General features: G+C 36.6%; 1 protein-coding gene across 1 annotated transcript in view; it reads right to left on the minus strand.

Annotated features, from left to right (window-relative positions):
* Positions 1-17,233, minus strand: part of WNK2 (WNK lysine deficient protein kinase 2) — a 229,901-nt gene that overhangs the window by 61,959 nt on the left and 150,709 nt on the right. Inside the window, 3 exon segments of the mRNA XM_051983917.1 lie at positions 765-959; positions 10,644-10,796; positions 16,078-16,274. Coding sequence (XP_051839877.1) covers positions 765-959; positions 10,644-10,796; positions 16,078-16,274 — 545 coding nt within the window.

A 17,233-nucleotide genomic window follows, 5' to 3' on the forward strand; every position in this document is an offset into this window, starting at 1 on the left:
TGTGATTGGGGGAAAGGAGTCAAATTCATATCAGGCTCACTTAAAAGCACAGCAAGAGACGCCTTTGATGGATGAACAAAGGGGAGAGAAATGGAAATGAGGCAGAAAGGAAGATCAGGCTTAAGAAAAACTACTCCCCATCTACTTGTACTTATACCTTTGGGAAAAGAAAAAGGAGGAAGTAGGTGTGCTGTTGTAAAAGCAGAGGTAGCATCAAGATAAAAAATTACAGAAGCTGATACAAAATTGATTTAGGTTGCAGTATTAGGAAAAATATAAGGCCATAGGCTATTTTTATTAAGCTTTGGGATACGTCCAATGTAATGGGGTATGGAAACTTTAATTTGAAACTCGAGAGACCCAATATTTAATCACATTTAGAAAATGTACTTGCTCTCTGATGGAATAAATTACTTAAATTTCTCTGAGTCTCGGTTTACTTATCTGTAAAAATGAGTATGATGACAACACCTATCTCACAAAGCTATAGTGAAGATCAAATGAGAAAATGCTTTGTGGTCCTGAAATTGCTATGTGGATATTAGCTCTTACTCTTATTATTATTACTATCATCAGTACCACCACTCAAAAGTTGGCATGCAAAATTAGTAATGTGAATTGAATTTCCAATTACATTCACTCAACAAGGCTGGTTCTCTCTTTTTGGGTATACAGGCGCACCTCAAAGAGCAACTCATTCACTTGTGTTCCCCCTCCTCCCTTCTCCCTCTTCCACCCACCCAGGTTAGAAAGTCACAGTTTACCTGGGCAGGTGGCACTTGAGGAAGCGGCTGTAGCGGCACCTGTGGCATCTGCACGGGCTGCAGCTGATTGGCAGCAGCCACCTGGGAAGGTGGGGTTGGGTACTGAGACAAGTGATGAGGTGCTGGCTGGTGTGGGCACACAGGCTGACTGGCAAGAACTTGCTGTATTGCAGCTGGCTGAGCCAGGGGTGGAGGCTGTAATAAATTCAATACCATTCATCATTCAACTGTCACACAAATGCACTCTGTTGGCTATATTTTTTAAATAGAAAATTTTTCTTACATATTATACAAGACATATGTAATATGCCATATAAATCTTATATATTATAATGTATCATATATTCATATATATGTAATTATTGTTATTTTGATAGAAATATTTCACTCTGTGAAGCAACACCCCTCCCAATGACAGCAATCTCTAGTTCTCTGATGGCCGTGAGGTTGGTCTCTGCTTCCATGTTCATATGCCATCCATAAGGGCAAGTGGTCCCTTCTTGAAATTCTCTGCTCCCCCTGACTAGTGTGCAAAAGTGTTCTAGGCAGAGTAGTCACTTAAGAAATGTCATTATTTGGATAGTCCAGTTGAGGATATGATTAAGCCAATAATCTTTTCTCTTCCTTTTACATCTTCACAGGCACACTCAGAATCACTACAGAGCTTTCTTGTTCCTTTGTGACAAATAGGATATCAGAAATGAACAGTTCTTCCTAAGGCATCTAAGTAACTTCCAGGGATAGGAAAGTAGTCTTTAGTTTAGTAGCAGGCATTTAATAAATGCTTGGTTAAGGGACTGACAATTTAGACTACCATGTTTGTAGATATTTTTGCTTATGTGAGAAGCAGCTGAAAAATCTACTAAAAGTGGTGACAAAAACCCTGATGGTTTGGGAGGCAGAAGAACAAGTTATCTCTACTGTCTCTTTCACAAGCTTAATGTCAACTTTGCTATGCCTCAAGTTCACCAAGTTTCCATTTCCTCAAGTCTAAAATGAGAATTCAGAATCATTGCATCTCTTGAATCTCTTCTAGTTTTTTTCTCCCAAACTATAAACCTATGAATAAGTTCCCCATGTGAAGCTCTCAAGCCAAACTCCAGTTTTCCTGAAATTCTCAGCTATTTCCATGGGGTCTGTATTAATAAGATACCTTCCTAAGTCCCAGGATAGTCTCCTGAATAGAATGACCAATGTTTCAAAAAATTTTCAATTCCACTTAAAGTACGTTACATACCTAATGTGTACACGGCATAATCTAAGACATTGAGTGTACAAAGATAAATAAGATACAGGCTTTGTTTTCAGAGATTACAATCTAATTGTAATTGTAAATAGGAGTAAGGGCCAAATAACAAAAAAAAAAAATTTTGATAAAAGGAAGTACAGTGATCTTTGCAAAGTACTATGAGAAATCTGAGGGGAAAAAATACTTCTAACTGGGGAGATGACATCTGTATTGGTTTGAAGGAAAATAGAAGAAAAGTATGGAATCAGTCCAGGCACAGAAGAGACTAAGAACAAAACACAAAGACAGAAAATGGCAAGACAAGACAAGAAAGCTTAGTTTGATTGAATGCAGAATATGTCTAGGTGAGATAACTAAGCTGGATAGGTGAGTTGGAATGTGAAGGGCCTTGAATACTAGATTAAGGTGTTTATATTTTATATAGCAGGCAATACAGAGGCATTAGTGATTTCTGAGTAGAGAAGTAAAATAATGGGATGTTACATCATTCAGGAATTAAGAGAATGACATGGAAAGGTGACGGATTAGGCAGGAAAGTGAATTAGGAGGTTATTGTAAGAATCTAGAAACTAATCAAGAGGAGCAAAAATGAGAGCTGAGAGAAAGAGCTAGATGTTATTGAAAGAAAAACTAAAAAAAAGGCTGAATTCTCCAAACATTCTCTCCCAAACAACTTTAAAATAACACCTCAAATCAAATTTTGGAGTGCAGGCAACAATGTCAAGGTAAAAATTTTTCTGGCTCTCAGAAACGGGTAGGACACCTAGTTAGAAAAAGACCACAGGTCACTCTTTATTGGCATTGAGTACAGCTGGTGCCAAACGGCAACTCTTTAGCCTATATACAATTAGTTCTGGGTCACATTTTTGGAGAAAAGTGACAATGATTGGTCAAAAGGTGGCAGAGAACTGGCTACAGTACTAAGGCAGAGAGGAAGGCCCTTTGGCTGCAGGTGATCAGGAGCTCTTCCTGAGTAAGGCAAGAGTGCAGACTTGGAGAATAAAAGGATCACACCATCTTGGAAGTACCCCAAACCTGCAAACTCTCAGAACTAACTCTGAAAACAAAAATCATCTGAAAAACCTGAAGCAGTGGGACAGTGCCTCTACTCCCCGAAGTGAGCACAGTCCAACTTTAACATAAAGTTCCAAGTCTAGACATAGGCTGAAAAAATAAGCAAATAACAACAAAAATAACAACAACAACAAAAAACTTGATCATAAAAAGCTATTATGATTGCAGAAAAGGCCAAGACATAAACTCAGAAGAAGAAAAATGTGAAAATAGCTACCAAAAAAAGCAAATGAAAAAAGGAACAAAAATTCACTGAAGAAAAGAGATACAAAATCTCAATAAAGAAAATAATTTCTTAAAAATTAGAATTGGAGGAACAGCTAGGTGATGCAGTGGATAGAGCACCAGCTCTGAAGTCAGGAGGACCTGAGTTCAAATCTAGCCTCAGACACTCAACACTTCCTAATTATATGATCCTGAGCAAATCATTTAACCCCAATTGCCTAAGCAAAAAAAAAAAAAAAAAAAAATTAGAATTGGACAAGTAAAAACTAATGACTCCATGAGACAACATTAAACAAGAAAACAAAATCAAAACAATGAAAAAATAGAAGAACTTGTTTAATATTTCATCAGAAAATCAGGTAATCTGGAAAACAGACCCAAGAAAGATAAATTAAGAATGGCTACTTGAAAGCCATGATCAAAGAAAGAGCCTAGAAATCATCTTTCAAGAAAATATCAAATGCCCCAATGTTAGCTATAGTGGATAAAATAGATATGAAAAGAACTTCCTGAAAGAGTACCAGATTGAAAAGTCTAAGGAATATTATAGCCAAATTTCAGAGCTTTCAAGTCAGAGAAAATACTTAAATATACAATTTAAAAATAGTGGAGTCACTGTGAGGCTCATATAAGATTTAGCGGCTTCCAACATTAAAGGATCAGAGAGCTTGGAATATGATATTCTGGAAAGTAAGGGAAGGATTACAGCCAAATATAACCTAACTGGTGAAATAATGTGATAGTTCATGGATAAAAGATGGATATTTAACGAATAGAGAAATTCAAAAATTCCTGATGAAAAGACAAAAATGAATAGAAATTTTGATAAGACGATTCAAGAGAAAGATAAAAGATAAACATGAAAGAGGGACTCAATAAAATTAAACTGCTTTACATTACTATATGGGAAGATAATACTTGTAACTCCTAAGAACTCTGTTATTATTAGGGCAGGAATTTAGAATTGGTATAGGTAGAGGATATATATGTCAGTTGATTAAGAGGGAATGATCTCTAAAAAAATTGAAGAGATGAGAATGAGGAAGAGGTAGAATGAGAAAAATTTTCTCATATAAAAGAGGCACACAAAGAAGAGCTTTTAATATGAAGAGGAAAATGGGAATGGGTTAGAGAGAGAGGAAGGAAGAAGAAAATTTGGAACTCAAAATTTTAAAAGAATGATTTTTAAGAAATTGAAAGAGAACTAAACAATTTTTCTGCTAACTGAATATACAGGTGCTAAAAGGGATGATTTAATGGATTATGTGCCTGAAATATTGGATTAGTGGTGCCACAAATCACTAGTAGTTGGGGCAGACAGATTAAGTTTGAATGGAAGGCATGAGCTTAGTTTTTGGAAATGTTTAGTTTGAAGTGCTAGTAGGATATCCAAGGCTGTTGGAAGAACACAGGCCCATAACTCTGAGAAGAAGGTAAAGATATAGCATTAAAAATCACTTGCATAAAGGTTATTATTAAAGTCAAATGTAGGAGATGGAAGAGAAGAGAGGAATAGAAATGAAAAGGGATTAGCAGAACATGCTGGGAAATATACATGTTTAAGGGATAGAGAGATTAGTAAGAGGATAGTGTCATGGAAGCTAAGGTGGGGGAAAGTATCACAGAAGATGATGTACTCAACAATTTCTAATGCCATAAAGGCCGAGTCAAATAAAGATGGGAAAATATGGGGGGAAAGTATCATTGGATTGGATAATATGGAGACCATTAGAGGTTAGGAGGAAGCTTTTGGAATAGAATCATGGACACTGAGTATGGATTTCCAGGGAAAGAAGAATGAGTGGATGATGAAGAAATAAATGACAGGAAAGGTAGCCTTTTCTTTCTAATAGTTTTGACAGCACAGAGGAGATTGAAAGATGATATAATAGCTTGAAGAAGATGGAAAGGTAAATTGAATTTTCTTTTTATGATACAGGAGATCTGAGCATATTTACAATTTAAAGATAAAGACCCAATTAAGAGGGGAAAATAGAAGATTCAAGAGAGGGGCAATAAAATAGGTTCAAGGACTGATAGAGATGGAATAGAAGGTACAGGGAGAGAGTTATGTTTAGCAAGGAAGTAGTTTCACCAGAGAATGGTTGAGGAGGAAGGGGCAGGAAGAAGAGTTAAATCACAGCAAAAGAGAGTAGAAATAAGGAATGCTTAAAAGAATGATCATGTGGAACAGAGACCTGAGTTGAAATAAGCATAGATTTTTAGTGGACCCATTAAATGAAGCTTCCATTAGTTACTATACTTTCTTTGTATCTCCTGAACCTCTATATAGTACCTGACACATAGTAAGCGACTATTAAGTATTTGTTGACGTGAATAAATGCTTATTGATGCAGTAGGAATACCTCGATGACCTGCTCCAGCAACCTCCAGTGGCTCCAAATAGGCTAGGAATGCAAGCAGCAAATGGTAGTTAAGATTAGGAGGGTAAAAACAGTGAAAAGTCAAGCTGAGCATAAAATAGTCATGGTTGGGAAGATAGGAAAGTCAGGCCAGAATAGTGATAATAAAGAGAAACAAGTGCTAGGGAATGAGTCATAATGAAGGTGATAAATACTTGTGGAAAGGCTTATGATGAAAATACTATTCAGAAAAAGGAGTTATGATATTTGAATGATGGTGATTTCTAAGGTATAATTATCCTGGTGGTGAGTTGAAGTAGGGTGGATGGATGAATCCTAGGCAATGAGAACTTCAAGAAACTAGGAAATGGGCATATGAGAAAGGCAAAGCGGGGTGGGGTTTGGAGGATCCAAGTTCAAATCTCAGTTTAAGTACTTTAATAGCTGTGTGACTTGGGGCAGATTAATTCAATTCCCTGACCTTCTGTTTCTCATCTAGAAAATAAACTTATAGAAATGGATGAGCTTCTGGCTCTAAAGCAATGATTTAGGACACACCAAATAATGACAAGAGGTTGAGAAGGTTCATTTTCCTCTTCAGTTATCATATATGAAAGCTGCAGACCTGGGTTCTCTGAAAGTAGTCTTCTGAGTCAGGCATTCCCTTGCATAAGCCAAGCTCAGAAGAATATTAGAGGAGCACAGCACCGGTCAGCACATGAGGACACGACTTGGCAAGTCATTTTTCGAATCTGAACTTTGGGCTCTATGAGTATTCTGAGAAGACAATTTTTTTTTTATTTTTTGCTTGTTTTTTTTGAAAGGTTTTTTTTTTTTTTTTGAAAGGAGTATGGAGAGAAGAGAAGAACAGATATAGATTCTTGATTATGTTCTAAGAAATTAAACTTCATGACAGGATAGGTGATACTCAGTGAGGCAAATAGTTAAACAACAGCTGTGTCAATGGGGGAGAAATAGTAGGGTAATAAAAGAACTGAGTGCTCACAAGGAGCAGATTCCAGAACAGGACAAACCATATTTTCTCACAACAGTGCTTTTGTGATGCTTCAGCAGAAGGCCTGGGAGGCCATTTCAGATGTCTGCAGTTGGAAAGTGTCCCAGTTTAATTCAAAAAACCGTAACCTTTCCAACAGAAGGAAGAGAACGACAGTGACCTGTGTACAAAAGCCCAAGGTCTTTGCTCACAAACAAGGCTATGCAAAGATTGTTTTTTTCAAACTGCCTCCAAGTTCTCCACATGGCTAAAGTATGTAAGCATTAAATACGTTTGTAAATGGTTTTGCAAAGAAATGTCAGCTTTTATCACTATTTCTGCTGCAGAAATGATTCTCCTTAAAATGCAGATCTAATCATGTTATTTCCCTACTCCAGAGGCTTCCTGTTGCTTCTGGAATCAAATACTCCTCTTTTTAGTTTTTAAAGTTCTTTGAAACCTGGATTTAACCTAGCTTTCTACTCTTGTTGTATTGTACTCCACACCCAGCAGTCATAAAATTCTGCTGTTTCCACTTTAAATTTATGTTACATAATCTCAGCCGAGTCCTCACAGTACCAAGCCAATCCTTTTATATCTCCCCAATTAACTTACTATCCCATTAACCATAGCAGCTCTTCCAAACCTTTCATTCCTTTTAAAAAAACTCCCATGATTCTCGTTCCCTCCCTTCACTTTCAACTAAGAAAGTTAACTCATGTTTTATTAGATGGGTGAACAGTGTAGCCAACAAAGTGCTACAAAGACGCCTCAAGTTCAAATCTGCTCCAAGACACTTAATATCTGAGTGACCCTTGACAAGCCTCCTGGATTTTATATGTCTCAGTTTCCTCAACAGTAGAATGGGAATAATGATAGCTACTTTTAAGGGTTGTTGCAAGGATTAAATGAGACAATATTTGTAAAGTGATTATTATAGTGCCTGGCACATAATAACTGCTTAATAAATGTCTGTTTCCCTGCAAACCTGGAATTATAAGGCCATCGGCCAAGAGTTTCTTCTTCTCTCTTCCAAATCTCACATTGTCCAGATACCTTCTGTCACTGTTTATGCCTTCACCTATCTTACATGAAGAGGTCCCTTCTTGCGACAGCCATCTCCTCCACATGCACAAGTGATCCCACCCCACTCCATCCCCTCCAACAGACTGTATCCTCAATAAATCACTTATATGCTTACTTCTCCGCTGCCTGAAAACACAACTTAGTGGCATCCCCTCTCAAAAAAACTCTCATTTATTTATCCTTTCTTCCTTTTGTGATTAAGTTCTTTGAGAAAGTGATCTGCAAGTTGTGCTTTCTTCTCATCCTCATTAACTCTCTACAGTCTAAATTCTGGCCTTGCCATTCAACTGAAACTAATTTCTCCAAAGTTCAAGAAATAATTGCTTTATCTAATCCTTTTTTCCAATCTTTGTCCTTCTTACACGTTTTTTATATCCACTGACTCCATCAATCATCCTTTTCCCTGATACTGTCTTTCTAGATTTTCATGATGGTGCTGCCTTCTGGATCTCCTCCTACTGTATCACTGCTCCATTTAGGTCTCCTTTCCTGGATCTTCATTCACATCATACTTGCTAATAATGTTAGATATCCCCCCACAAGTTTATCTTCTCTTCTCCTTCTCTACTCTATCACTTGGTGAACTACTCAGCTCCCATGGATTTAATTATCTCTGTGCTAAAGATTCTTAGCATACTACTGATCCAGTCTAACCTCTTTTTTCCTAACCTACAAATTCATTCTCTAACTGGAAGTCCGAGAGAAATCTTAAATGCAATCTGTTCAAACATGAACTCATTCCCCCCCCCCCCAAACCCTCTCCTCTTTTTAAATTCCCAGTTATCATCAAGTGTACCACTACCTTTTCAGTCATCCATACTCGCAAACTTGATGTCATTTTCAATTCTACAAGTTCTTACTCCTTTCCCCAATATTCAATTTGTTGCCATTGATGAATTCTTCCTTTTTAATATCTCATAAATATTTCCTTTTCTCTGAAGGCACATACCTTGGTATAGGTTCTCATTAATTCATACCTGCATGACTGTAATAGTCTCTTGGCTCGTCTTATCTCCCTCAAATCTTGACTCCTTCCAGTTCACACTCTACTCAGCAGTCAAATTATTCTTAAACAAAATGCAGATCTGATTATGTTATCCACTCAATAAATTCTAATGCTTCCTTATCACCACCAGGATGAAATATAAAATGTCCTTTTTCTTAGAAAATATATAAACCACTTTAACATATTTAACATGTATAGGTCAACCTGCCATCTGGGGGAGGATGTGGGGGAAGGAGGAGAAAAACTGGAACAAAAGGTTTGGTGATTGTCAATGCTGTAAAATTACCCATGCATATAACTTGTAAATAAAAAGCTATTAAAAAAAGAAAAAACTAAAAAAAAAAAAAATAAGAAGAAAATATATAAATCAAGAAAAATCTATCATGAGTAAAACTCAACAATGAAAGGACTATCACAACAGAAAGTGTGTGCCATCAGGCAAGAAAAGTGATTAAACTAAAAGTATGTGCTATTAGATAAGAAAACTGACTAAATTGTTCATATTCTGCCCTAGCAAAACCACTTCTGAGCCCATATCCTAAGGAGGTCAACAAGAGAAAAAAAAGGCCAAATAGATACTGACTGAAATACAGGAGAACTTTTCATGAACAAAGAACTAAAAATCAAGTGGAATATTCATCATCTGAGGAATGGCTAAGCAAAATGCAATACATAATGAGATAAAATCATACAGGTCTCTTTCACCTTTAAAAACTGTGATTGCCTCCTCCACAAATGCTTTCTTCATCCCCCAAGGTCTTAGTGACCTGGACTAGTAAAATTAGTTTGTGCTTATAATATGCTTTATTTTTACTTCATACTTCTAATGGAATGTTTCACTTTTGTCTCCAGAATCTAGCTGAATGAATGAATAAGGAATTCAAAGAAACAAGGGAAGATTTTAAAAATTCATGAAGCCTGAAATGTTCAATCAATAATCATTTATTGAGGACTTATTCAAATGCTAATGGAGAGACAATTTGCAAAACTAACAACCAACAAAAACACCACCTTGACACCAAGATGGTGAGCCTGGATGACAGTAATAGAAACATTACAAAGAAAAGGGATTTTGTAAGGAGGATAATGAGGTCTGTTTTGGACAAGTTGAGTTTGAGATGACTACAGGTTATTCAGTTCAAAATATCTAAGAGAGAGTAAAGAATACAAAACTGGAGTTTGGGAGAGAGGTTAAGGATAGATAAATAAATCTGGGAATCATTTTTGATAGAGATAATAATTGAACTCATACGAAATAATGAGATCACTCATAAAAATAATACAGAGGGAGAGATGAAAGTCTAGGACAGAACACTGGAGAAAATAAACACAAACAGGATGAACAAAAGGTACCTCAACTACAACAATGGCAATGAAAAGAGCTCTAAAAGAAAAAAGTGCAACTACAGAAAATGGTAATAATCAATCCTGCTCCTGGAAAAATAATAATTAAAAAAAACCTTATTCCTCTCAGTGGATAAACTAATTGTAAGGGCAGAACATTAGATATAAAATGGAAGCAGTTATCAGTTATTTTAGCTTAATTTTATTTTCTATTCAATTTTGGAGAGGGTGGTGCCATATCAAGAAATGATTGTAAGGCAGAAACAAAAGGCATTAATATAAGTTCTCTTACCCTTCTTCCCATCCAAGATTGGATTAGGGAGGTAAAGAAATTTCATAGACTTGGGGCAACTAGATGGCACAATGTATAGAGTGCTGGTCCTGGAGTCAGGAGGACCTGAGTTCAAATCTGGTCTCAGACCCTTAATATTTCCTAGCTGTGTGACCCTGGGCAAGTCATTTAACCCCAATTGCTTCAGCCAAAAAAAAAAAAAAAAGAAAAAAGAAAAAAGAAAAGAAAGAAATTTCATGGACTTACTGGCTGAGTAGGTAACATAGATGGTGCTGGCCCCATATGCCCTGAAGCAACTGTTGTTGGTTGCACTGAGAAAGTCATTGCTGGTTCTGGGTAATGTTGCTGTGGTCTTGGAGGGAGTACAGTGGATGAAACAGGGCCCACAGTAAGTCCAGGCTAAAGAGAAAGCACAACCCATCCAATTTTACTTTAAGACAACTTATAGATTTAGTAGATCTTACTGTAAATCAAGCTAACTATTCAAATATATCCAGAATGGAAGACAGGAAAAAGGAAATGACAAGAAGGAAAATAATACTAGGAATTCACTGGGGTTATCAAAGTCTACTTCCCAAAAAAAAAAGAAAAGAAAAACATAAAAAGTTCTTTCCCAAGGAAGACTATTTGTTTCCTTGGTATTTGTTTCTTAATACCAAGTACAATGATTTATATATAGAAGACACATTAAAATTTGGTTAAATTGAATAACATACAAGCCAACGATATCACCTTGTATCTATGATGTTGATAAATAACAGTTCTATATCCCTACTCCTAACTTTTAAACAAAGCTAGCATTATACATAAACAGTCACACAGGACATAACAGATAGGCTGAAACATCTTAATATAGTATTATTTTCATGAATGGACACATCTCACTGTCTGAAAATTCCACTCTTCACAGAAAGGAGGTTATTTATTTTTTAAAAAGGGACAACTTCTTAAAACTGTGGTTTGCCACTCCATATGAGGTCTTATAACTGAATGGTAGGCACATGGTTATAGTTTATTCTAAATAAGTGCTTGATTTGTATACTTATTTTATATACCCATATCCCAGGATCACATAAAAAATTTTTTAGCATAAAGAGTTAGTGGAAAAAAGTTAAGGAGTCCTTAAATAAGACACACACACACACACACACACACACACACACACACACACACACAGACACTGTCAGAAAAATCTTGACCAGTAAGAATGTGGTGATCTTTCCTTGAGACTTATACAATTATACAATTTATTACATATAATTACATGATATTTATTATTATACAAATTATACAAGTTCATCTAGTTTAGAGAACATGTCCTTCTGGATTTTGCAGATATGGTAGAAGACTTTCTTCTCATTTGTATCTCAGACTTATTCCCTGTCTTCCCTTCCCAGCAGGAATATATCCCTAACAGCAGAGCCACTGAGTTAACAAAAGAAAAAGCATGACAAAAAAAAAATAGGAAGAAAGAAGTGACCGTGTGTCCACTAATGGAACTTGAATTTTCCTCAAAGACTTAGTGAGTTAATGGTGGTTGAGTGGGATTATAAGGCATGTTGAGACCATCTGCTGCATCCCGGGGGAGTTTCCAAAAATGCCACAAAACACATGAGAGAGAGAGAGAGTGAGTGTGTGTGTGTGTGTGTGTGTGTGTGTGTAAATTTAAACCCAATTTTAATGAAAATAGATAAATGCAAAGAATAGCTGGTTGGCCTATGTTTTAATAGCAAGATTAAAATATGTAAATACAAATTTAAAAGATAAATATCTAAGCTATTTAATATGAATGATGAGTGAAGAAGAATGAGAAGTTGGGGACAGGAAGGAAAATAAGCTAACTCTCAGCGACATATGTATGAATAATTCACGTTGAGGATTATCCTATGACAAATTTTTAATCCCAGGTTGATATTCTCCCTGCTATTGATCTCTGGCCAAATCTGGTGAAGTCAGATGGCACATACTGTGAAACTTCAACCTAATTAGTCAAAGTCAGACTAAGTTGCCTAATGGGTTCCAAAGCCAAGCAGAAGTAATTTTTGGCTTATTCAATAGTATTTGTCCTCCCCCCAACTCCCACTCCCTGCAATTAGAGAAAAAACTAATTGATTAAAAGGATAATTTAGGATGCTCATCATATGAACAGATTATTGGGTTGCAGGAGACAGGGGATTCCTAAAATAAACTGAGGTTCTGGACCAATGTCCTGAGTGTCTCAAGAGAATCTGGAAGCTCAAATAATTTCTAAGTCGAGAGACAAAATTTTATTATAATTGTAACACCAATTAAAGCAGGCTAAATTCCAAGGAAGGAAGACTGTCAAGAACAAGGAGAAAACCTTTAAGGTAAATTTATAAGGAAAACCATTAAGAGGTAGAGTTGGGAAGTACAGAACAAAGAACAGAACAGAATAAATGATACCATGGGATTGCAGTTTACATGATTGGTGGGTAAAGGGGACTAACAACGACCCCATTTCTTCTTTCATGAAAGTGAAAAGTACTCATTGTTTGAGCTACAAGATAGTAGTCTAGACTCTTGAGTGACAGAACAGACAATTTTGGATAGCTTAGTAGAATAAGGATATCAGGTCCAATTCCCTTTATTTCACAGACACATTGTTCAAGATTGTGCTATATCACTTCCAATAGCTATATTCCTAAGGTGAATACCATTCCCAAAGTTGCATGGTCTAGGGGTTTCTGAAAAAGTATTGGGGAGAACTAGAGAGCATTACTGATCACAAAATAGAAAATTTTGATTGTATCAAATTGAAAAGTTTTTTTTACAAACAAAACTAATGCAGACCAGATTAGAAGGGAAGCAATAAACTGGGAAAACATTTTTACAGTCAAAAGTTCTGATAAAAGGCCTCATTTCCAAAATATATAGAGAATTGACTCTAATTTATAAGAAATCAAGCCATTCTCCAATTGATAAATGGCCAAAAGGATATGAACAGACAATTATCAGATGAAGAAATTAAAATTATTTCTAGCCATTAGAAAAGATGTTCCAAGTCATTATTAATCAGAGAAAAGCAAATTAAGACAACTCTGAGATACTACTACACACCTGTCAAACTGGCTAGAATGACAGGGAAAGATAATGCGGAATGTTGGAGGGGATGTGGGAAAACTGGGACACTGATACATTGTTGGTGGAATTGTGAATACATCCAGCCATTCTGGAGAGCAATTTGGAACTATGCTCAAAAAAGTTATCAAACTGTGCATACTCTTTGATCCAGCAGTGTTACTACTGGGCTTATATCCCAAAGAGATTTTAAAGAAAGGAAGGGGACCTGTATGTGCATGAATGTTTGTGGCAGATCTCTTTGTAGTGGTCCAGAAACTGGAAACTGAGTGGATGCCCATCAGGTGGAGAATGGCTGAATAAATTGTGGTATAGGAATGTTATGGAATATTATTGTTCTGTAAGAAATGATCAGCAGGATGGACCCACACTTAACACCATATACCAAGATAAGATCAAAATGGGTCCATGACCTAGGCATAAAGAACGAGATTATAAATAAATTAGAGGAACATAGGATAGTTTATCTCTCAGACTTGTGGAGGAGAAAGAAATTTGTGACCAAAGATGAACTAGAGACCATTACTGATCACAAAATAGAAAATTTTGATTACATCAAATTAAAAAGCCTTTGTACAAACAAAACTAATGCAAACAAGATTAGAAGGGAAGCAACAAACTGGGAAAACATCTTCACAGTTAAAGGTTCTGATAAAGGCCTCATTTCCAAAATATATAGAGAACTGACTCACATTTATAAGAAATCAAGCCATTCTCCAATTGAGAAATGGTCAAAGGATATGAACAGACAATTTTCAGAGGATGAAATTGAAACTATTACCACTCATATGAAAGAGTGTTCCAAATCATTATTGATCAGAGAAATGTAAATTAAGACAACTCTGAGATACCACTACACACCTGTCAGATTGGCTAAGATGACAGGAAAAAATAATGATGAATGTTGGAGGGGATGCGGGAAAACTGGGACACTGATACATTGTTGGTGGAATTGTGAACACATCCAGCCATTCTGGAGAGCAATCTGGAATTATGCCCCAAAAGTTATCAAATTGTGCATACCCTTTGATCCAGCAGTGTTACTTCTGGGCTTATATCCCAAAGAGATACTAAAGAAGGGAAAGGGACATGTATGTGCCAAAATGTTTGTGGCAGCCCTGTTTGTAGTGGCTAGAAACTGGAAAATGAATGGATGCCCATCAATTGGAGAATGGCTGGGTAAATTGTGGTATATGAATGTTATGGAATATTATTGTTCTGTAAGGAATGACCAACAGGATGAATACAGAGAGGACTGGCGAGACTTACATGAACTGATGCTAAGTGAAATGAGCAGAACCAGGAGATCATTATACACTTCGACAACGATATTGTATGAGGACATATTTTGATGGAAGTGGATTTCTTTGACAAAGAGACCTAACTGAGTTTCAATTGATAAATGACGGACAGAAGCAGCTACACCCAAAGAAAGAACACTGGGAAACGAATGTGAACTATCTGCATTTTTGTTTTTCTTCCCAGGTTATTTATACCTTCTGAATCCAATTCTCCCTGTGCAACAAGAGAACTGTTCGGTTCTGCAAACATATATTGTATCTAGGATATACTGCAACATATCTAACATATATAGGACTGCTTGCCATCTAGGGGAGGGGGTGGAGGGAGGGACGGGAAAAATCGGAACAGAAACGAGTGCAAGGGATAATGTTGTAAAAAAATTACCCTGGCATGGATTCTGTCAATATAAAGTAATTATTAAATAAAAATTTAAAAAATAAATTAAAAAAAAAAAAAGAAATGATCAGCAGGATGATTTCAGAAAGGGCTGGAGAGACGTACATGAACTGATGCTGAGTGAAATGAGCAGGACCAGGAGATATCATATACTTCAACAACAAAGCTATATGATGATCAATTCTGATGGACGTGGCCATCTCCAGCAATGAAATGAACCAAATCAGTTCCAGTAGAGCAGTAATGAATTGAACCAGCTACACCCAGCGAAAGAAGTCTGGGAGATGACTATGAACCACTACATAGCATTCCCAATCCCTCTATTTTTGTCCGCCTGCATTTTTGATTTCCTTCACAGATTAATTGTACACTATTTCAAAGTCCAATTCTTTTTGTACAGCAAAATAACTGTATGGACATGTATACATATGTTGTATTTAACTTATACTTTAACATATTTAACATGTTTTTGTCTACCTGCCATCTAGGGGAGGGAATGGGGGAAAGAAGGGGAAAAATTGGAACAAAAGGTTTTACAATTGTCAATGCTGAAAAATTACCCATGCATATATCTTGTAAATAAAAAGCTATTAAAAAAACAGTATTGGGGGGGAGACAGCTAGTTGGTGCAGTGGATAGAACACCAGCCCTGAAGTCAGGGAGGACCTTAGTCCTTCTCAGATATCTAACACTTCCTGGCTGTGTGATCCTGGGCAAGTCACTTATCTCCAATTGCCTCAGCCAAAAAAAAATTATTTGGGTCTCTACTACTATTGGGATTTCCACTACATCATTCCAATAGTCAGATAGCCTGGCCATTATTACAACAATATTCTTGATTCTTTATAAACATGACCAATGAGGACTGAGACTAAGAACTTACCGGTGTAGGCTGCTGGTAGGGCCCCAGAGATGGGTGGCTCTGTGTCCCAACCTGACCATCACTGACAGGTGGGCTATAGACACGCTGAATAGTGGGAGGGATGGCATCGGGCAGGGAGGAGTAAATCACACTCTGCTGGCTACTCTGGGAGTCGGAGTACACAGTGGAGCCTTGGCCACTGTCAAATGTGCTGTCCGCTGGAAGCAAGAAACAAAATTTCAAGGTTTACAGTAAACATTTTTTAAGTACTATAGTCCCATTAATGCCCAGAACAAAGAATGTTGGACATGTTCAGAGAAATGGGAACATTAATATACAGATTACATTAAAAACTCACTTGTCCATTAGAATACACTTCTGAGCAATTTGTTCAAGCTTTGCAAATAACATCAACTCCAAAAGAGACTGCTCTGCTCTATATGACAGAAGGTAATTAAAACTACCAAGTTGACTACTACAACATTCATCAAACTGAGAAAGTATCACATTGTAGGAAGGGTCCTATTTCCCAAATCTCACGTGTCTCTATCTCTGTCTCTGTCTCTGTCTCTTTTCAGTTCCTTTTTGGAAAATGTCCTTATTAGAATGTCATCTTCTTATGTGCAGTAATTTTCTTTTGAGTTTGTATTTGTATTCCCAAGGCTTAACTAAGTGTCTGGTATATAATAAGTACTTAAAAATAAATACTCATTGAGTGATTAACAAGATAGTTTTAGGAGGGATTATACTAGTGAGTAGAAGATTGCCTCAGTCAAACTGAAATCTATTAAAGCCTTTATCTTCAAAATACCAAAGTCTCCCACTACATCCGGGGAGCACCTCCAGTCATCCTGATCTGTACCTTGCCATTGGACTCAGGTGGCTCTGGATGAGAAAGTGTGACTAGTAACTTTGCATGGCCCACTAATTCATTTGCATGTTACAGTACCATTTCCCTGATGTCATGGTTGTTTTTGAGAACAAAGGACAAGCAACAATGAGTGAGTGGGAGGATCAGGAAAATATTTTATATAAAAAGTCATATTTCAAATGTGATTTAATGGAAATCAGGGAATCCAAAAAGCAGAGATCAGGAAGATATATAATCCATGTATAAAGGGCAGCCAGGTGTTGTGTATTATGTTGAAAAATAAGGCACAGTATAGTTGGATTAAAA

Source organism: Antechinus flavipes, chromosome 1, assembly GCF_016432865.1.
Source record: "Antechinus flavipes isolate AdamAnt ecotype Samford, QLD, Australia chromosome 1, AdamAnt_v2, whole genome shotgun sequence".
NCBI classification, from domain to species: domain Eukaryota; kingdom Metazoa; phylum Chordata; class Mammalia; order Dasyuromorphia; family Dasyuridae; genus Antechinus; species Antechinus flavipes.